General features: G+C 44.5%; 7 protein-coding genes across 8 annotated transcripts; 2 read left to right on the top strand and 5 right to left on the bottom strand.

Annotated features, from left to right (window-relative positions):
• Positions 1 to 795: 795 nt before the first annotated feature.
• Positions 796 to 3,964, top strand: LOC9660171 (origin of replication complex subunit 3). Its single transcript, XM_024684368.1, has 18 exons — positions 796 to 864; positions 930 to 1,076; positions 1,125 to 1,269; positions 1,340 to 1,512; positions 1,563 to 1,693; positions 1,760 to 2,033; positions 2,079 to 2,153; positions 2,202 to 2,278; positions 2,334 to 2,412; positions 2,472 to 2,602; positions 2,650 to 2,719; positions 2,773 to 2,966; positions 3,020 to 3,076; positions 3,131 to 3,206; positions 3,262 to 3,386; positions 3,441 to 3,617; positions 3,673 to 3,788; positions 3,848 to 3,964. Coding segments are annotated over exons 1-18 (2,103 nt in total). The 5' UTR covers positions 796 to 810; the 3' UTR covers positions 3,850 to 3,964.
• Positions 3,965 to 6,061: 2,097 nt separating this feature from the next.
• Positions 6,062 to 9,355, bottom strand: LOC9660172 (protein STRUBBELIG-RECEPTOR FAMILY 8). 2 transcript variants are annotated; one of them, XM_024684296.1, is made up of 16 exons: positions 9,167 to 9,355; positions 8,964 to 9,096; positions 8,832 to 8,903; positions 8,708 to 8,773; positions 8,551 to 8,622; positions 8,423 to 8,494; positions 8,296 to 8,367; positions 8,169 to 8,234; positions 8,053 to 8,118; positions 7,702 to 8,003; positions 7,399 to 7,655; positions 7,087 to 7,352; positions 6,883 to 7,021; positions 6,689 to 6,828; positions 6,476 to 6,635; positions 6,062 to 6,420 (listed from the first exon to the last, which is right to left on the bottom strand). In XM_024684296.1, the coding sequence occupies exons 1-16, from the start codon at positions 9,243 to 9,245 to the stop codon at positions 6,187 to 6,189; spliced, it is 2,196 nt and encodes a 731-aa protein (XP_024540064.1). In that variant the 5' UTR covers positions 9,246 to 9,355; the 3' UTR covers positions 6,062 to 6,186. The 2 variants fall into 2 exon arrangements, with proteins under 2 accessions (XP_024540064.1, XP_002979273.2); XM_002979227.2 differs by lacking the exons at positions 8,708 to 8,773; positions 8,832 to 8,903; positions 8,964 to 9,096; positions 9,167 to 9,355 and having other exon boundaries at positions 8,423 to 8,514; positions 8,551 to 8,615.
• Positions 9,356 to 9,639: 284 nt separating this feature from the next.
• LOC9660722 (probable serine incorporator) lies at positions 9,640 to 11,272 on the bottom strand. The gene is made up of 5 exons (XM_024684298.1): positions 11,036 to 11,272; positions 10,744 to 10,983; positions 10,377 to 10,663; positions 10,075 to 10,315; positions 9,640 to 10,018 (listed from the first exon to the last, which is right to left on the bottom strand). Exons 1-5 carry the CDS (start codon positions 11,217 to 11,219, stop codon positions 9,723 to 9,725), a joined length of 1,248 nt encoding a protein of 415 aa, XP_024540066.1. The 5' UTR covers positions 11,220 to 11,272; the 3' UTR covers positions 9,640 to 9,722.
• Positions 11,273 to 11,344: 72 nt separating this feature from the next.
• LOC9660723 (homologous-pairing protein 2 homolog) lies at positions 11,345 to 12,538 on the top strand. Its single transcript, XM_002979090.2, has 6 exons — positions 11,345 to 11,386; positions 11,447 to 11,472; positions 11,528 to 11,795; positions 11,850 to 11,920; positions 11,978 to 12,166; positions 12,222 to 12,538. Exons 1-6 carry the CDS (start codon positions 11,353 to 11,355, stop codon positions 12,309 to 12,311), a joined length of 678 nt encoding a protein of 225 aa, XP_002979136.1. The 5' UTR covers positions 11,345 to 11,352; the 3' UTR covers positions 12,312 to 12,538.
• Positions 12,309 to 13,714, bottom strand: LOC9660173 (activator of 90 kDa heat shock protein ATPase homolog 1). Its single transcript, XM_002979229.2, has 4 exons — positions 13,671 to 13,714; positions 12,702 to 13,608; positions 12,542 to 12,621; positions 12,309 to 12,472 (listed from the first exon to the last, which is right to left on the bottom strand). The coding sequence occupies exons 2-4, from the start codon at positions 13,569 to 13,571 to the stop codon at positions 12,379 to 12,381; spliced, it is 1,044 nt and encodes a 347-aa protein (XP_002979275.1). The 5' UTR covers positions 13,572 to 13,608; positions 13,671 to 13,714; the 3' UTR covers positions 12,309 to 12,378.
• Positions 13,715 to 13,772: 58 nt separating this feature from the next.
• Positions 13,773 to 15,495, bottom strand: LOC9660724. Its single transcript, XM_002979230.2, has 5 exons — positions 15,225 to 15,495; positions 14,756 to 15,039; positions 14,608 to 14,697; positions 14,195 to 14,463; positions 13,773 to 14,124 (listed from the first exon to the last, which is right to left on the bottom strand). Exons 1-5 carry the CDS (start codon positions 15,397 to 15,399, stop codon positions 13,860 to 13,862), a joined length of 1,083 nt encoding a protein of 360 aa, XP_002979276.2. The 5' UTR covers positions 15,400 to 15,495; the 3' UTR covers positions 13,773 to 13,859.
• Positions 15,413 to 18,942, bottom strand: LOC112349629 (centrosomal protein of 104 kDa-like). Its single transcript, XM_024684373.1, has 19 exons — positions 18,805 to 18,942; positions 18,685 to 18,749; positions 18,540 to 18,627; positions 18,388 to 18,464; positions 18,179 to 18,317; positions 18,010 to 18,107; positions 17,841 to 17,931; positions 17,713 to 17,775; positions 17,549 to 17,656; positions 17,391 to 17,495; positions 17,106 to 17,334; positions 16,812 to 17,052; positions 16,679 to 16,748; positions 16,398 to 16,616; positions 16,086 to 16,340; positions 15,865 to 16,032; positions 15,727 to 15,792; positions 15,564 to 15,659; positions 15,413 to 15,507 (listed from the first exon to the last, which is right to left on the bottom strand). Exons 1-19 carry the CDS (start codon positions 18,934 to 18,936, stop codon positions 15,448 to 15,450), a joined length of 2,370 nt encoding a protein of 789 aa, XP_024540141.1. The 5' UTR covers positions 18,937 to 18,942; the 3' UTR covers positions 15,413 to 15,447.
• Positions 18,943 to 19,306: the final 364 nt, after the last annotated feature.

Genomic DNA, 19,306 nt, shown 5'->3' on the forward strand with positions numbered 1-19,306 from the left:
TTAAATAAAAAATAATTTAAAATATATATTCAATTAGTTCAAAAATCTTAATTTAGATTGAAGTGTTTAGACAACTAAGGTCAAACTTGAAGTGCCTACTTTTGCACAATCATCAAGTTTCACTTAGTTGTAGATTATATGTAAATTATTTACATATACCATGTTATATTTAAATTTAAAGTTTATTTTGGACTTAGATTTGATGAATATATAGGTGAAAGCCTAAAATATCTATCTCCCTAAGGTGTGGTAAATTGCAATCTTTGGAAAGATGAATATTATGAATTTTAAACATATAAAAAAGTTTGTTTTATTCTAAAAAGGTTTAAAATTTAATTGGTAAACAACATATAAAATATAATTAGAAAAATTATTTAACGACATTATTAATCATGAAACTATTAAATTTTATGTAACACGAGTTAAACAGTAATAAATATACTAACACTCAATAAATTAATTTAATAGTATTAATGAATAGGCAAGTTAGTAAAATATTTATTGGAGCATAAAGAAGAAAGACACAAGAATAATATTGTAAACTTCTAAATTTAAAGATTTTTAAACCTAAGTATTCCAAAATCTTTATTTGATTGGATAAAAAAATGCATTCTGCATTTTTATCATTTTCAACAGCAGTTTCTCAAAAAATATTCAAGAGCTAAAATTGTTGATGAGATTAATATGAAGCATAATCCATCCTTGCAAAACAGTCTCCGAATGTTGATCTTTGGAGCAATTGAACCAAAGCTTTGTTGTTCGATATGAAATCCTGTTAAACCCTACTCTGTGTTTTAGGGTTTTGGCGCTATGGCGGAGGACTCCGAGGAGGAGTGCGGCGCGCCTGACGACAATCGCTTGCAGGTAAGCGAGAGTTTCGGAGAATGCAGGCTGTGTGACCCGCGATGCTGTGGTTTTCCCCTCGGAAGTCTTGCTTTGTCCTTCATAGCTCGAAAAGCAAGGCGAGGAAGGACAGGGTTGTCTCGCGCCTTCTTCCGGATGAGCCTGAATGCTGCGAGCAATGGCGCAAGGACGCGTTTGATAAATTCTGGAGGCACGTCGAGAGCGTTGTCGAGGTAGAAAACACGTTTTCCTTCGAGGTTTTTTAAATCTTTTTTCTTTAGTCTACCCTCGAGGATGGAAATGCGGATTGTTTTAGCAGCATTGAGCAGTGGATTTGCAACAGCCAGTTTTGCAAAGAGCAAATAAAGCTGTACAGCTCTCGCAACGCAAGCTCCTCTCGGCTTAGTTCCGCTTTGCTGTTTTCAGGTAATGTTGTGTTTTCCTCCGTTGTTTTAGTGATGGATCCATCCTTTTCTCTTTTTATTTTCTTTTGCAGGATCCGTGGACTCGTCTGACACGCATGCCATTTTCGATGGCCTTTGCTCGCATTTGCAGAAGCAAAATAGGTGCCGTGTTGCTCGCTTGCAGCCTCACCTTTTACTTGGCAAGCATGGCGTGAATTCTCCTCTGCGAAGCCTTTTCAAGCAGTTCACCGGAATCACTCCTGAGGTTTGGCTCTCTTGTCTTGAGCTTGAGGAATCCTGATGTTTACGTTTCAGACTACAGACATGGAAATTCTTGCTGCTTGGCACCAGGAATCTTGTAATGAGCAATATCCACTGGTTGTCATTGTCGAGGACGCAGAGCATTCCCACAGCTCCGTCTTAGCAGAGCTTGTAGTTATCTTGAGGTTCGTAACGTTGTTTTTGTGGCTTCCTGTTCTTAACTTAACGCGCTTTCTTTTCTTCGTTTCCAGTGAATGGGCTGCACAACTTCCTCTTGTTCTTATCATGGGAATGGCAATGACTGAGGACTCGTTACAAATGATGTTGCCAGCGAGTGTGACCGGACGTCTTCATGTTCATAGTTTTTATTTGAAATCGCCTCTCCACAGGCTAGAAGCGGTCGTGCAGGCTGTTCTGATTGACTTGCCTTTCGTTTTTACCTGGGGAACGGCTGTGGTGAAGTACTTCTATGAATTTTTCTATTCGCATGACAACACTGTTACTTCCTTCCTCAGACTTCTCAAGGTACTTTATAATGTCTATTGTATTCTTATCCATTTTATTAAACAGGTTTCGTGTATGGAGCATTTCTCCAAGCAGCCTTTAAGTTTTTTGTGCGTAAATCTCGTCGATTCTACAAGTCAGGTCACGCCGCGCGAATCAATCTCATGGTCTTCACTCTTTGCTTTCCAGGTGGAGTTTGAAAAGTTCTGCAAGAAGCTTCCATCTGCACACTTGAAATATGCGTCCATTCTTTCACCTTCGCAAGGGTGATTTTTTGCTGGTCTTTTTCCCGTGTTGACGCGCGTCCCGGCTTTTTGGCAGTGGCGATATATCACAGAAGATTGCAGCAGCACTTTGGAGCTACAAAGCAAATAGACGGTGTTGGAGCATGGCTTTTCAGGTGAGGGCTTTTTTGAGATTTTGTGTGTTCCAACTTCTATAACTTTTTTTTTCCTGCAGTGTTTCCTCGCAGCTGGGTTACATATGAAGTTTAAGTTTGCAGACGTGTATTACGGGGCGCTAACATCTTCAAAATTCTCTGCAGTGGTCAAGGACGAAAATGTTTTGTCTCTGATAACTGAGAGAATGAAGTAAGTCTTATTCCGGCATACAAGATACGCCTGACTTCTTTATGCAGATATTTAGCTGTCTCGACCATGTCGGAACTTTTAAGAGAATGGGCGTTACTGACTTCTCATAATGGACAAGTAAGAGAGACGCACTGATTTCTGTAGTAAGCTGCGTCGGTTTGGTTTGCTAGTGCAGCAAAGATCTCGAAGCTCTACGCAAACAATTATCGTCGACCGATCCAGCGGATGTGGCTCCTCCATTGCAGTCGTCTTTCTGTGGCACTCCCTCAATGACAACTCGTAGGATGAGAGCTCTTATGGGGTGCAGTTCACCACCCAGTGTTTCACACTGCAACGATCCAAAGCCAACCGAACAGCCGAAAGGGTACGATATGTTTTCTTTATCTTGTGACGCAGCTAATTCAAATCGAAGTTTAGAGACCAGAAAGCTAAATCGATGAGGATGGCAATGGAGTTTTTGGAGCGCCTGCAAAGGTATTTGTGGTAGAGTCTTGGACAATAGCAGACATTTTGCTTGATTTTGTGCAGGGATTACATTGTAGCACCTGAATCAATACCATTTCATGATGTGTTTTGCTTTAAGGATGTGAATGCACTGAAACAGGTAGTGATTTCTCTTAATACGTTTTCAAGGAGCGTGCTCATTCATATTGTTTCAGGCAATGACGGGAGAAACGCGTAAGCGTGTCCATTCGGACCTTCTTTCGTCGCAGGCCACGCTGAAATGCGAGTGCTGTCCTAGTAATGGCTCTCCGGCGTTCTCTCTCCACGACACTGCTCTTGCGTAAGAGTTTTTATAAACGCTTATGTTTGTTAACTCATAGTTAATTGTGTGTAGGTACGCTCTGTCCCTTGAGCACAACGAGCTTGTTAATGTCCATGATTGGTACCAATCCTTCGAATTTTTGCATTCTGAGAACAAATCAGCTGAGACAAGTAGGAAGCGAGGTGCGAAGCGAAAAGTGTTTTCAAGCTCGGAAGGCGAAATTCCAAAGCCAGCGGTAGCATCCATCCAGTAAGTGGCTTTAAGGTTTTCGCTTTGTTTCTTTTCTTAACTTGGTTAAAAACAGAGCCAGATTCTGCAAAGCTGTCGCAGAGCTTCATGTCACGGGGCTCCTTCGTCTTCCCAAGAAGCGACGTCCCGATTCCGTGCAAAGGATTTCCATTGGCTTCTCCTCAGAATCCTGTACGTACACGTCGATGTTTTTCCTTAAGATGTGAATCTGACCACCCCGCGTGTAACAGGAGTTTGTCATCACGGAATTCTTTCACGTACCTCCGCATGCCGCAGTGCTGATTATTTAAGAAGCACGGAGATCAGCATTTGTGAGGCGAGCGAGTAGGAAGATGAAGAGGATTTCCATGCTGCTCGTCGTCGCCGTTATGGCAATTGCGATGTATGGAGCCAGTGCGGACTACTGCGACCTCACAACGCTTCTTCCTTGTCTGTCATCCGTGATTGGTGACAAGCCAACGCCTCCGTCGGAAGAATGTTGTGCGGTCGTGAGAGTTGTGGATCCCGACTGTGTGTGCGGTCACGTAGGAGACGATGAAGGCATCACTGGAATCAACGTCAAGCTGGCGGCTCAGATCCCCAAAAAGTGTGGGAGGCACGTCCCCAAAGGATTCAAGTGTGGAGGTAACTTTCTCTTATTCGGGGTTTCTTCTGATTCTGATATGTTTCCAGATGTTCCGGTTCCTTCGTGAGCTCTGTGTAGTATTTAACCTGTCGCATTGATCTACTCGTCCTGAGAACATTGATTCTTATGAATACGAGATGGAATTTCATCGAACCCGATAAGCTCTTTGGCTCGAGATTGGTTTCCTAGATGCATTTGATGATGCAGGTAGTTTTTCGTGCTGCGCTCTGTCGAGGTTGGTTAACTATGTCTTGCTGTGAGTTTTCTTTTTTTCTTCCCGGAACTTGGGGTCAGCCTCAAGAGGTTAGATGAGAAACGAGTATCATTCTTAGATTATGGCTGATGTCGCTCAACTTGCTGGCTCGGAAGCCATGGAGAACAACATAAGGCTTCCTCTCTTCTTCTCGTGTTTATGATTCTAACATTCCATAGACCGATTGTCTTCTGGCACTGGCCACCCTTTGAGATGAGAAACTTTCCATGCTTCAAGGACTCGAGCTGACCAGGTTTGACTAGTTGTCTGGACTTTTTGTGCTATCAGTGTGTTCCTTGTTAGCATAAAAACACTGCGCAAGCTAATGAAGAGGTGGAGGAGGCAAGTTCAAAGAGGAGGTGATGCGGCTAATGGCGTTTTCGCAGGTTACGAAATCACAGGACACTGTTTACCACTGCTTTTGAGCAGCAGAAAACTTCTCTCTCCTTTTCCCCGATTCGTGCGTCTTAATAATTTCGTTTTGCAGAACCGTTTTCATTTGGATCGTGTGGAAGCAAAGCATATAAATTCAGCCGAGAAAGACCGCAGGACGAAAACCACCAGGAGTCCGTATGTGATTTTTCTCTTCCGAATAATCTATCTGTCTCATAGAGAAGAACGAATTTGTCTTGTAAGTTGGCTGTTTTCTTTTTACAATAGCTTGAGGTTCATAACGACCTTCGTGCCGATGTGAGGAATTTTGGGCGCTTTGGGTATAATTGGCTGAAGCTACGCTAAACGTTAGTTCACAGGTTAAAGATCTTGCACGGAAGTCAGACAGCCACTGAACTACTGATCTTGTGCATGAATGGTGCAAGAGTTTCGAAAAAATTTTCGATGCACGCACAGGCTCAGCTCTAGATGCGTCTGCCTGGCGTGGAAAGAAGCGGTGGACCACAGGGACAGCGATAGCTTCTTTCGCCAAAAGAGAGGAGTTGCGTGAAGAAATACTCGACGTGTGAAATCCTCAACGATCATTACTTGTAGTAATAAATTGTCAGTGGGCAGCTTTGATTTTCCTGAATGATCCGATGGTCTATCGCTGCAAAGCAAAAAAGCAAAGAAAAAAAAACTGGATTTGTCAACTCTACCGGTTGCATCTCATGGATCTTAACGTCGTTAAGAAACAGAAGCTTGCAGAGCTATATAGCGGATCAGAATGAAAAGCGCAAGACTGCTTCAAGACATGAAGAGCGTGGTAGCCATGTCAAACAAAAGGACATTACAAATGGCATACATAAATCCATACCAATTTTATTTATTTGGTTTTTAAGTTTTACAATTAAAGTTGATACTTTTCCAGCCAATAGATCCAATGCAGAATGCATATACGTGTTGCAATCCTCTTGGTTGCAAAGATCTGCTGTGTTTGTGCTTCCATCTGGGTGCCACTCCAAGCCATAACTGGATGAAGGATCTAGGATCAAAACCAAAAGAAAAAGAAAATTAATAAAGACTAGCATTTTTAACCTAGATGTGTTTTTCTTTCCTTTAAACACATCTAGCAAGTTTGACTTAATCTTGGCAGTATTTCATTTAATTGAACTAATGATTAGACAGAAAGAATTAAATAAAGATTAGTCTATAATATATTTAAAATCTGCTTTGCCAAGAAAGTTTTGAGCTGTTTCTATAATCTAGCTTTCTCTGCTAGCTTTCAGAAACTTGATCTTCAAACTAATCACGCTATCTTACATGGAGAACTTGATAGAATCTGATAAGTTTTGAGCCTCAAACGATTTCTCAAATGACGGTGACGATGTTGACGCTACTTCATTTCCAGAGTTCCTTAAAGGTGCTCGTCCCGGGCTCTGTTGCAAAGGCATCTCTCGGGACACCGTTTTCTTGTTTGTGCCTGCTCGCTGCATCAGTCCAGCCAGTGATTGCACCACCTCAGACATGGCAGGTCGATCCACTGCTTCTGCCTGTAACGAAAATAAAAGTGGATTCTCTACCAGGTACAGACTTTTTTCAGCTTACTTGGACGCACTGTGTTATGATCTCGGCGTAGCGAGAGAGGGCCTTGGCAGCATACATGCCTTCGAGCTTTGGATCCACAATGCTTGCCAAGGTATCCAAGTCGTTGAGCTTTGGAACGGCCCATGCTACCAGAGAGAGCTCCTTGGATCTCGGCCTTGAGCTACAAAGTTTAAATCACCAAGTAAGCTTTCTAACTTTCCTTTTGCGAGTTACCTGTCTAGAGGCTCTCGGCCGGTTAGAAGCTCCAGCATCAAAACTCCAAAGCTATAAACATCGCTCTTCACTGTGTAGATTCCAGCCAAAGCATATTCTGGAGCGCTGTATCCAAATGATCCCAACATTTGGGAAGAAATCTATCGAAGTTAAAACAGTGAGAAGTTTTTCCTCTTGATCTCTCGAATTTTTACCTGTCTTTCCAGACTGAGTGGGATCAAAGCGGCCAGGCCAGTGTCAGACACGAAAGGATTGAATTCCTGGTCGAGTAAGATATTTGCCGATTTGAAGTTGCGATGGACTGTCACTGGAGAAGCAACCTCATGCAAGTATCTTCAAGATAAAAAAGAAAATGGTGATTTTTTTGGTAGAATAGAAAAAAAAGAAAGAAGACTTACTCTAGAGCACGAGCAGCACCCAAAGAAACTTTCATTCGCTGGTTCCAACTGAGAGTTTTCTCGGGAGAGGAATGCAAGTGATCGTGAAGAGTTCCCGTGCTGAAGTATGGATACACGAGAAAACACTGGTTCTTTTCCACGCAAAATCCACATAGCTCGACAATGTTTCCATGTCGGAGGCTGGAAATGCTGGATATAATTCTTCGTAGAGTTTCCTCGTCTTTAAAATAGCTCGACGTGCTATCCAGTTTTTTTATGGCAAATACCTGCTCCATGATCTTAACGAAAGTTCTTATATGAGAGCTTTGTTACCTGGCCGGAAGGAAATTCTGATCGATACACGCTGCCCAGCAATCCCTCGCCGATCAAGTTGTGCTTTCCAAAGTTTCGAGTTGCTGCTTGGATCTCCACGCACGAAAACGAAGCTGCTGCTATGTGATGATCCAACTCTTTGGCTTTTGTTGACAAGACCAAGTTCCCGGACGTTTTCTGGATTGGAGGATGGTACTTTTCCATTGGAAGTGGTCGAATGCTTGACAAAGTTTGTTCTTTGTCACCTTTCTCCTTGCCTGAAACAAGAACTTTAGTAGACAATAGTTTGATATTTTGTTAGACCTGAAGGATCATTTGATGGTAGTGAAGGAAGAAGCTTTGTGTTTGTGGAAGTTTGCGAGCCATGATCGATGACTCTCTTGAGCTTGCTTAGCGTGAAAACAAAGAATGTAAGCACGAAAGCTACGACGATGGCTCCGGCGATGATTCCCGCGAGCTTTGCTCCTGTGAGAAAACTAGAGCTAGTCTGGTAAGGTTTGAGTGATTCATGTGGTCGAGGACCTTGCATTGGCAATGCAGCGTTTGTTCCTTCGTGGCTGGAAGATGGATTGTATGGGAAATCATCAAATCGATTTCCACCACCCCTATAATGTCATATTTCTCCAATGTTAATGATATGGTCAAGAAGCTTGCCTGAATTTTGGAAGAGATTGTAGGCCAACAGGGAGCTTGCCAGTAAAATCATTGTTTTCAATGTTTCTGAGCACAGATATTAGTAAAAGTTAAAGAAAAATAAGACTGGTTCTTACAAGTCTTTGAGAGGTAAATGCTCCAGAAGTTGCAGTGTTCCATTGAGTTGGTTCTGCTGTATATGCCTGTTAATATTTATCTAAGATTCTGGATGAAATGTTTGAAAATCTGCTTGATTTTTCTTACAAGGTTGCCAAGCCGCTCAATAAACTAAATGAGTCCGGGAGCTCTCCAGTAAAATTATTATTTGAAATGTCACTGAATTCAAAGTTTTTAGCAAGACTTAATAAAAAATTAATTTGCCAAGACTTACAATGTGTGAAGATTAGAAAGCTTTTCAAAAATATCAGGCACATAACCAGAAAGAAAATTGGTGGTAAGATTCCTGCTCCAAATCATGTAAAACTTAAAAATTTGTTAGTAAACTCTTGTATAACTTACAGGCTTGTCAAAGACATCAAGCGTTTCATTGAATAAGGAATGGGCCCAATAAAAACATTGTTTCCCAGATTCCTGAAAAAAAAAAGAGACCACATTTATATTTTTAAAAATAATATCCTTTTTCTCTTGATAAATTTTCATAGTTAAAAAGACTTACAAATGAGAAACACGAGCAGGAAATTCGAAGGGCAGCGTTTCACCAATGTGATTGTTACTCAAGTCCCTTCAAGAAATTATTTTTCAAAGTTAGTTAAAAGCTTACAAAATCTAGACAAACTTACAAGATGGAAAGGCTTGTGAATTTGTTGAGTGCGTAGCCCAAAGATCCTCGAAGCTTTAGACCCGAGAGTCGTCTGAAAAGATGAAATTTACGAGACAGTGAGCTAACACAATAGTTTTCTTCCAGATCTTACATTGCAATTACGTTGTCCCCAGAGCATTCTACACCATGCCAGTGCTCTCCGCAAGGATCTCCTCCTCCATGGGGCTTCCATCCAAGCACAGAAGGTGACCGGAGGCTCTCGTATAGAATTCGCAATGCATAGACTGATAAAGCAAGGGAAGAAACGTTAGACAAGAATGAAACCATAATCCAGACAAAAAAAGAAAAAAAAACCATCTTGTGGATCCGTGAGTCCATCACTTGCTTGTGGAGAGAGGCTCAAGATCACACCAAGAGCGAAGAATTGGAGCATCGCAAGAGCCGAGCTTTCATCTCACACAAACTCTCATGTCTGGATCAAAATGCCCGTCTTTGCAACCAATTCCAAAAGTTCCAGGCAAACAAATTCTCATGCTGCCGCGCTTGTGACCTGAAAAAGACCTCTTTTTCTTTCCCATCCAAAGTGGTCCCAGCGAGCCACTTTTATTTTGACAAGGAACTGTACATACGAAATTTTCAATCATCCATCATGTATCCAAATGGTGCAAAGCGGCCAAAACATCATTCCAAGAGCACAAAAATTCCAACTCACAGCTTGAGTTCCAAGCATAATCCAAGACCTTGCATTGCACTCTAGAGTTTACATCACTCCACAGATTTATATCTTGAGCAAAAGATATCTGCAAGTTTCTAGAGAACATCACCACTTGGAGTGGAAAAGCTTATAAGATTGAACAACAAACTTACATTACATACCTTGCAAAGTATATATATATATATATATTTTTTTTCAAGAGAAATCGCGATCTGGGAAGAGGAGCGGTGCGACGAGTGACCAGACGTAGAGTATGGCCGTGAGCCACTGCGTGCAAATCCGGACCCAGACCGATGGCCATCCAACGTCGATGGTGTCTTTGCCTTCGGCGGAGTTTCCCCACCCGGTGAGCAGCATCGCCGAGTACATGCTCGCCAGAGCGAAGATGAGGTGGAAGAACGAGTAGACGTAAGTCACGGGGCGCGGCTCGTCCTTCTTTCTCCTGTCCTCTATGTCGTCAGTCTCGTCGTCTTTGAGCAGAGGCCTCTGGCCTGCAAGTGACAGCTTTTGGGATCACAAAACGAGAAAAAGAAAAGGGAAAACAGACCTGCTCTGGGAGACGATGGTGGAGAGAGGAATGTGGTGGAAGAACCAGCTCGAACGGCGGAATAGACCACGGACAACAGCGTCGTAAGCATACCGAGAACTAGAGTTCCGGTGGAGACGACGTTCTCGTGCTTGTGGAGTCCATTGCATTCGTAGTTGCGGGGCTCGCTAGAGAGGGCGCTGTAGCATATGTATGTGCAGTAGACGGCAATCACAGAAGCTGGCAATAGACTTCCATTCACCTGTGAGGGGAAGTACGAAAATGGTTAGCTTGATCAAAGAACAAAAAGCTTTTATGCTCACCTGAGGATGGAGGGAAATAACCGCGAATGCTATGGCCAGGATGATCGTGGTGACAATGAAGAAAGTATTCAGCTGGCAGTCGTGACCACTGGGATTGAACCAGCGGAAGAGCAAACCCGAGAAGACGAAGCTGATGGTGTAGCAGAAGATCGAGATGAGCAGCAGCGCGATGTACCAGAATTGCTCATCTTTCGCGACCCAGGCTGCGTTCCAGTTGTGTGTAAAATCCAAAAGTATGATCACCTGGACGAGAAGGAAGACTCCGGATCCAAACCTCGAGATAGCTCCTGCGAAGAAAAATGAAAAGAGGTTTTTAGAGGAAAGAAACAAAGAGACAAACCAAAGAAAAAAGGGAAGAACTACTTACCGTAAGCATCGACAAGACCATTTGGCAAGAAGAACATGAGCACCATGACCGTGAGCCAAAGTATGAGCTTCGCCATCCAGCCACCGTGATGCCACGAATCACGTTGATCGCTCTGGTTCTTCACACCGATCATAACGATCGCGAAGGCCAAGAAAAAAAGGAAATTTCCAAGGCTGACACGAAGAACTGCCTGGGTACCAAACCATTCCTTGTTGGGTGTATGCGCGAACGAATTGATCCCTGTAGGGGAGCTAGGTTATCCACTAGAATTCTCGGGAAAACAATCACTTACATGGGATTTTCTCCAGAACCGGATACCCGAAATCGCGGAGGATCCACGCCAAGAGTAGCGACAGCGTGAAGAGGCCGCAGTAGGCGATTCGCGCCGATCGCCTCGAAATCCCTCCGGCGACGCCCTTGCAAGCCTCGCAGAGGCACGATCCACAGCAAGACGCCAGACAACCAGCTGCCCACATCGTCGCTCGCTTACCCTCTTTCCCAAGAACCCTAGAATGTGTCAAAACAAAACTTTCCGCCACGTGTCAGCCACGTGTATAGCTTTCAAATTACTACTTTTGCCGCCAAAAGTTTAGGGTTCTTGAGAGAACAATGCCGGCGACGAAAGGGGGCGATAGCGCAGAAGGTAAGATCGCTTCTCGCTGCTTCTAGATCTCGCCATTTCACTCTATCTTCTCTCGAACAGCTATCATCCTGAATTTCATCAACGAGGTAAGTTGCCACGATCGCGAGCATACTGAAAACATTTGGGGCTTGATTCTTGCAGCAAAACAGGCCGCTCAACGTCCAAATCGTGGCGGACACGCTCCAGAAGCACGGGATCAAGAAGACCGCCGCGCAGAAGATCCTCGATTCTTTTGCCGAGAGTGGCAAGATCTCGTTCAAGGAGTATGGCAAGCAAAAGATTTATCTGGCAAAGCAGGACCAGTTCGAGATCCCCAGCAAGGAGGAGCTCGAATCGATGAAGGCCGACATTGCCAAGCTGCAAGAAAGCCTTGCAGCCGAGAAGAAGATCGTCGCTGGCCTTGAAACAGGTATGGAGAAAAAAAAGGTTATGGCTCTCTTAGACTTTGGTTTTTTTCTCGCAGAGGTAAGATCTGCCGAGTCGAGCTTGACGCTCGATCAAATCAATGACCGGATGAAGATGGTCTCGGACGAGGTATGATCGTTTTTCTTCTCGACGAAGCAAACTTGGTGACAACTTTCTCTGTGCTAGATTTCATCCATGGAGTCCAGAATCACCCAGCTACGAGCTGGGACGGTCCTCGTCACTGCCGAGGAACGCAACAAGGTGGAAGCCGACTACAACAAAAAGACCGGGCTATGGAGGAAACGCAAGAGGATGTTCAAGGATCTCTGGGACATGATCACGGAATCGATGCCCAAGAACCAGAGCGAACTCAAGGTAAGATCAGTGACTTTCCAGACAGACCCCTCTCAATCTACGTCGCACAATGCAGGAAGAAGTCGGGATTGAGACTGACGATGATCTAGGAATCGACATCTCAAAGTACTGCTCCTACAAATTCAAGAAAGCCAAGCTCCGATGAACCAAGTAAGATATATGCTCTCATATTGCACCGAGTCAATCAGCAATGCTCTCAAATGGCGAAGAACTCACAAGCCGTAGCCAAAAACGGCACGAATCTTGTGGAAAATCAGCTCCTTCCAGCCTCGACGAGTGGTCTCGTAGACAGTCGCATTTCCAAACCTTTGAAACAAAACCACTGTAAGCATCACACCATGGCACAAAAAAAAGGGCCTTTTTTCTTCGTCATACCTGTCTTCTTCCGGGACGTCTGTCTGTGTCAACTTAAGAACAGTGGTTCCAATCTCTGGCTCCTCGAATGTCATGCACACCTGATCATCAACATCAAGAGAAGAAAAGAAAGTAAGAACAAAACAAAGAACATGAAACTTAGAACAAAAGGAGAACTTACAGTCGAGTAGTGACCATCGTTCCAGTTCGCAAATCTCCACTTTTGGACGATCAGCCTGTTCTCTTCCAGCTCCTGGTTCACCCCCGTCACCGCTCCATCGAAGATCGAAAACATGCCCCCCACTTCCTTGCTCACTTTGGCATTACTCTGCGTGAATCCCTTCCACCGGTTCTCGTCCAGCAACACCTCGTACAGATCCCGAGGCCGGCAGTGGAAGCGCTCAGTCATCGTGATGGTCTTGAATCCTTCCCTGGCTTTCGCCTTTGGTGGCTCCACCGGCTTGGCCGAAACTTTCTCGTCGAGAACAGGCTTGTTGGATCCCTTCCCTTTCACTTCCAGGTTCTTGCTTTGCATCTCCTCCTGAGCCGGGCCTCCATTCGCCATTTGCTTCACGTAACTCGCAATGCGCTCGAGAACCAAAGGCTTTCCTTTGGCCAGGAACGCTTCCTTCAATCTCTGCCCGAGCGATGTCTCGTCCATGACGCTAACTTTCACTTCCGGATCTTCGTCGGCATTCTCGTCAGCGATATACGGCAGCTCCACCTTTCCCTGGACCGTTGCTAGACTATTCCCGCTACCATCCTTGGCCTCTCCCTCCCAGTTCATCACAGCACTGATCTCATACCCGGGGATGATCTTTCCTTTGCGGATGTTCACGTAGGCCTCGCCCTTGACGCTCTCCACCTTGGAGATCTTGATCCACAGGCCTCCCTCGCCGGATAGAACCACCAGACCCTCGAAGAGAGCGTCGAATCGCTTGCACGTCCAGTCGTAGCAATCCTTCTCGGCCCAGTGCCAATTGTGGACATTGGCGCCGTCTTGCCTCTCCTCCACGATCCATCGCTTGTCGCCCTCGCCAAACTTGGCCATGGAATCAAATCCTCGAGAACGGAGGAGATGCGAAGAACTGGCAGAGATTCGATTGCGGGAGAATCAGCTAGAAGATTGCGATCGAAGAAGAACACTCACCTCCCGCGTCTCGGACGCTCGCTAAATGGAGCCCTAAAATAAACCTCGCAAGGAAACTTCTAGAGTGCGAATCCAACGGCGGAGATTAAATCAGATCGTAACTGCTGGTACGAAGTTCGATTCCCATCCGCAACGAAATAAAGTAAAGAACAATGCCGCGAATATTCGATATTTAAATGGAAGTAGTTTCTATCCCAGCCATTGCTCGGCGCTGCGATCGCCGCCGCCGCCCACGGCTTTGCGAATGCTGATTTTCTCGTGCGAGTAGAGCTCGCGGTACTTCTCGAATGATGTCTCGTCCAGTTTGCCGCTGGAGCCCTTGCCTTGCTTGCGCTTCACTTGCTGCTCCCTGACGGACACGCAGAGCTTGACGATTCTCTCGCGCTGGGATTGATCGAATCGGTTTGTGTTGTCGAACGCGTGCTTCGCAGCGATGTCTACGATCGTTTGAGCCCTGTTGGAACGAGAAAACCATGAGAGAACTAGACAGAACGAATGGCAAAACGAGTGGAGCTACTACTTACCATGCCTGCTTGTAGCGTTTCGCAGCTATTGTCAAGCACTCGATCAAGGCTTCTCTCCTGTCCCTTTGCAAGTTTTTGCCTCCGGTGGTCTCGTTTTTAGCTTTCTTCTTGCACTTGTCTTCCTTGTTTGGCAAAAGAGCGTCCAAGCCAAACGGATCCACCTCTTCGGCATCAGCAGTAGATTCTGGATTTGACTCCACGGCATCTTCTGCCACTGCCTCGGGTAGAGCAGTGATGAGTTGCTTCAGTCGTCCAGCAGCCCTGGAAAACTGCAAGAAGAAACTCCTGTTAGTTCGTCAAAGGAACGGTTGAAATAATTTCACCTCAGCCGTGATGCATAAAACACAACGCTAGAATCTGGCAAACACGCTAACAAAAGACTTAGTATGCAAGGCGGACCTCAAAAAACTCACCACGAACGTGTCATCGGTGTAAAAGTCATTCCCGAGTTGTGCCCAAAGAGCCCACACTTCGATTTGTTCTTGCTGTGAAGGAGTATAGGACTGCAAGAACGATTTTGTCAGTTCCAAAGGAAAAAAGTAACTTAGAGTTGCTACTTACATTGAGTTTGTCTTGCACAGCCGAAAAGAGCTGCTGGTAATCCGCTCGAACAGCTGCTGCGTTGGCCTTAGTCGGAGGACTCATGGCGACTTCAAGCATCTCAAAGAATAACGTCGATGTTTCGTCGTCACCCACGCTTCCAGCATCAAGCAGCTGCAAAGCGAGCTTGCAAGCCTTGGAGAACTTTGACGGATTCCCGATGTGAGTTTTGATCTTGTGCAAAGCTTCGATCACTTTCTCCTTGCTGGTTTCAGTCGTGGTCTTGAAACGGACCTGTTTAGCACCTGAAAAGAAGAAACACACCTTTTAGAACACTGATCGAAAATACAAACTCACACAAGCACAACAAAAAAAAAAAGAGAGAAGAGAGATAAAACTGCGATAGGAAACACTGAAAAAAAATGTAAGCGAAGAAAAAATTCATGGAATATAGAACACACAATCTATGCCAAGAGGAAAAACGTTCTACCTTCAGCCGGATCTTGAGGAGCAGGGCGCTTGATCGCAGGCTTGGCCGGCTCGACCGATTTGAGACTTCTGGGAGCACTCACCGGTGGTGGCGGCGACACCGATTTGGCTGGTGCTGGAGCTGAGGGAGGAGGCAGTCCTTCGAAGAGACCTCCGCCATCGCCATTGCCCGCCATCGCCTCTCCAGAAAGCCCTAAAATTTCGCCCTTGGCTTCTCTCTCGGTTTATTTATAGTGAGGTTCGAATCGCATTGCCGCCTTGCTGCTGCTCGCTTTGCCACTTCGCTGTGAAAGACTTTAGGAAAGAGAAAGAAAGAAGAAGAAGAAGAATCGCTGGAAACCTGGGTGAAATCACTTCCTGCTGCGTCGATCCAGGAACTACTCGATGAAGAAGAAGATTGCGAAACCTCCAATCGATCAGCATACCTGTTTCGTGCCTGGAGAAAAAATCCAGGCGTCGAAGTTAGTGAGCAAAGTTCCAGAAAAATCTCGCTAAATTCTTACCGCTTCCGGTTGCGGGCATGACTGCCTCTCAAAACCATCGACGATAGTTTTTCCTTTCCGGAAAGTCTTCAAAAGCAAGACACAAAACAAAGTTTAGAGATTGGAAGCTTTTTTCTTTCTACGTTTTGGGCGAAGAACCTGGGATGAGGAGCTCATAAGCAAGTTGGTATTTGGACTGGGCTCTGAAGATCTGAAGCCTTTTCCCTGCTTTGGATTCTCGGTCGCAGCTTTCAAAGGAGAAACTTTGGACATGGAACACGAAGCACTTAGTTCTTCCCCGGTTTTCTCAAACAGTCCAACAATGACCTGTAACAAACGAAAACTTTAACGAGAGAAGAGAACCAAAGCAGAAGAACTACCTCACGAATCACAGGCTTGACTCCTTTCAAGAACTTCTCCACTCCAAGACCGATGATCTTGTAGACTTCTGTGGTCACTTTCATGGCGGCACTGCGAACTTCACCGTTTGGATAGTTAAAACAGTGGACCACGAAATGCATCAGAGGTTCTGTCGCAAATCCGGGAGATCCACTCCGACCCTGCGGTTGCAAACCAAATTTTGGTATTCCCACCAGGAGCCATTGCAAGCGTCCCAAGATTGGTTTCCACAGTGCCTAGAAAGAGAAACAAAAGTCATGTAAGAAATCAAAGAGAGATTCTGGAATGCTTACCAGAGTTTTTGGAACTTTGAGCATCAGAGGAGCGATCACGTTGAGTCCGGCTTCTTTTACCATCGCAAAGAACATCAAAGTATCACCGGCAGCTTCTTTCGTTCTTGCATTGGAATCGCCAAGTTTATCTCGAAGAATCGATGCAATGTCGCCCAAACAGGAGTGAAGCTCTCTGCTTTGAACTTCGGCTGCATATCTCGTAACATACGCACGCAACACCTGTTGTTTGAAAGCAAGAAAGGAGAAGAGATTGTGATGAAACATCTAGTGAGAAAACCAACCTGAATGGAGCTGAAGAAAACATTCGAGACTCGATCGTTCAAGCCTCGAGTTACAACTTTGTGGATGGCTCTGCAGCAAATCGATATACTCAGATTATGATTTTCTTTCTGTCTCGCTCGAAAGAATTTCTACCTGAAAGACGTGACTGTGTCAGACATATGAGATTTGGACTCGAGCTCTTTTTCCAAGACTTGGAGTGATTTGTCACGAAGCTGCCAATGCTTGCTGAGAAGACATTCCAGATGATAGCGATCCATCACGGTCAAGACGTCCGAAAACTCCTTCACCACCGTTTCTGGCAGAGGCTCCGGAGTCAAAACCTCGTCGCTGTTGCTGCTTTGATCATCTTGAGAGGTTCTCATCTCAGTTACCACTGAAAACAAAACTTGTAACTTTCTGCTCTCACTAAACAGAAAATATGCTTACCTGTGTCTTCGTGCAAAGCCTGCCTGTAAGTTGGCCTGTCTTCTTGTTGCACAGATACGGGCTCTGGAGCTAAAGTTCCAGACGTTTGTTCTACGGTTTGCTGAATATCATTGTCGTCTATGCCATGGATGGGTAGTTCTTCCTTGTACTCGTCTTCCGAAACTTGCTCAGACGTCTGAGTCGAGCTATCACGGCTTTCTCTATGAGCCACACCATTGAAATCGTTTTGCTGGAAACGGTTATGCGTTGTAAGCAAAACGAAGAATAAGACCAAGAAGAAATCACCGTGTTCTTTGCAGAGCAAGGAATCACATTTGACAAATCTCCCATGTCGCTTGTTTCGTCTTCAGAATTCTCCGAGTTTAATTGACGCAGCTTTTCTATCTCCAACTGCAAAGCAGCGAGTCGAGTGTCGGTCTTACTAGCAGAAAGATTGTTATTACCTTGCAGTATTTGGCCTGATCATAGTCCTCTTCTTCCACAGCCAACTTCTTCTTTCGTTCCAGCTCTTTAATTTTTTGTCCCAACGTTTTGAGCTTTTCAATCAGCAGCTATACAAAAAAAGAAGAGAGTTAGTCAACCATACAGAAATTCAATAAGTATGTGCCTTAAGTCTCTTAGCTTCGTCGTAATCTTCCTCTTCCACGGCCTGCTGTTTCTCCTGCTGCAGCTGAAGCAGAAAGCTAGCTATGCCATCAAGTCAAATACTTAAAATGAAGCACAGGATCAACATACCCTCTGGATTCTTTGCCCCGTAATGCAATCAACGTTGGCACTCTCGCTGACACCGCCTCTTGGTTTCGTTTTCTTCTCCAAAATCTTCTGTCTGGAACAAAAATCCGAGACAAGAGATTTTCAAATCATACAGCTTTGTGAACAAGTCCGAAAAAAAAAAACAAAAAACCTTGGACTTTCAGAGGGTATTGTGTGTCGCAATTGATGCATTATTATTTGTTCTTCACTCAAAGGATCGCCAGTTACCACCAGTGCAACTATGCCAACCTTTGCAGAAGAAAACGGAATACATAAAGAGTAGTAATAAATGGAACAAAGGGGGTGAGAAGAACATATACCTGGTTGTAAACATTTAGCTTGTTCGAGTAGCAATTGTGCAGTACAAGCCGCAGCGAGGAGGCCGGCGCGTTGATCTGGATGCTTTTCAATTCACGAGCCTGAAAACCAGTTCGTTCGTTTGGATCCAGCGATAGATGACTGATATGAAATCACCAAATCACTCGAGAGTAAGATCATTCGTTGATTACTTTTGTTACTGCTAGCATACCCGAGTCTTTTCATCTGCTTGCTACTCATCTGCTCGTTAGCCAGAACACTAGCGAAAATTTCCACCTTGGAGGAAATCTGATAACAAAACAAATCAGAGCGCTGATCATAGCTCAAGAGAAAAAAAAAAAAAAAAACTAAAGAGACACCAACCTTATATTCATGGCAAAGTAGCTGCATTGTGAAAACATGAGATGGCCACTGCAGCTCAATCACCAGTTCTTGAGGGTATTCGCAAAACCTGAGTGAATGGAATCAAGTCTTCAAGAGAATAATTTTTTCTTTTGCTCAAACTCACCTTTGCGCTTGCCATCCTCGACCAGATGCCCCTTTGCTCAGCTCATTCGCAGGAAAATCATCGTCCTGGAGCCAAGAAAATCAGAAAGACGAGACAATCCTCAGGAAAAAAACAGACTACCTGTCCAGAGCAAGAGACGACGCTGAAGGGCAATCGCCTCTCGTCCTCAAATGGATCGTCCATTTTGAGGGCATCTTTCACCTTCTCGTGGAGCACATCCTCCACGCTGTTGATGAGACAAATGCGAACCATAGCCGCTCCAACTAGCCCTAGAATAAGTTCCAACAACAGTACGTAGTAAAATATACCAAGAATATGATTGTTCTTAGAATTTAATTTTTATTATGATGTAGCAAGAAATTATGAAAATCAAGCGATCTACACAGAAAGTTTTGAAAAGAATCACTTACTTTTTTTATTTGCTAACAAAAAAATCAATTTCACCAAACTAGATTACCGTCATTATTTGCTACATGAGAATCCAAACCAATAGATGCCCAGTGCAATTTCTTATCATGGCCTCTACACCAACCTCCTAGATTTACAAATTTACCTCCCCATGGAACCTTAACAGTGATAATCCTCATATCATAACAAGAAGAAGTGTAACCATTCAAGAAAG

The sequence above is a fragment of the Selaginella moellendorffii genome, unplaced genomic scaffold (assembly GCF_000143415.4).
Source record: "Selaginella moellendorffii unplaced genomic scaffold, v1.0 SELMOscaffold_40, whole genome shotgun sequence".
Taxonomy (NCBI): domain Eukaryota; kingdom Viridiplantae; phylum Streptophyta; class Lycopodiopsida; order Selaginellales; family Selaginellaceae; genus Selaginella; species Selaginella moellendorffii.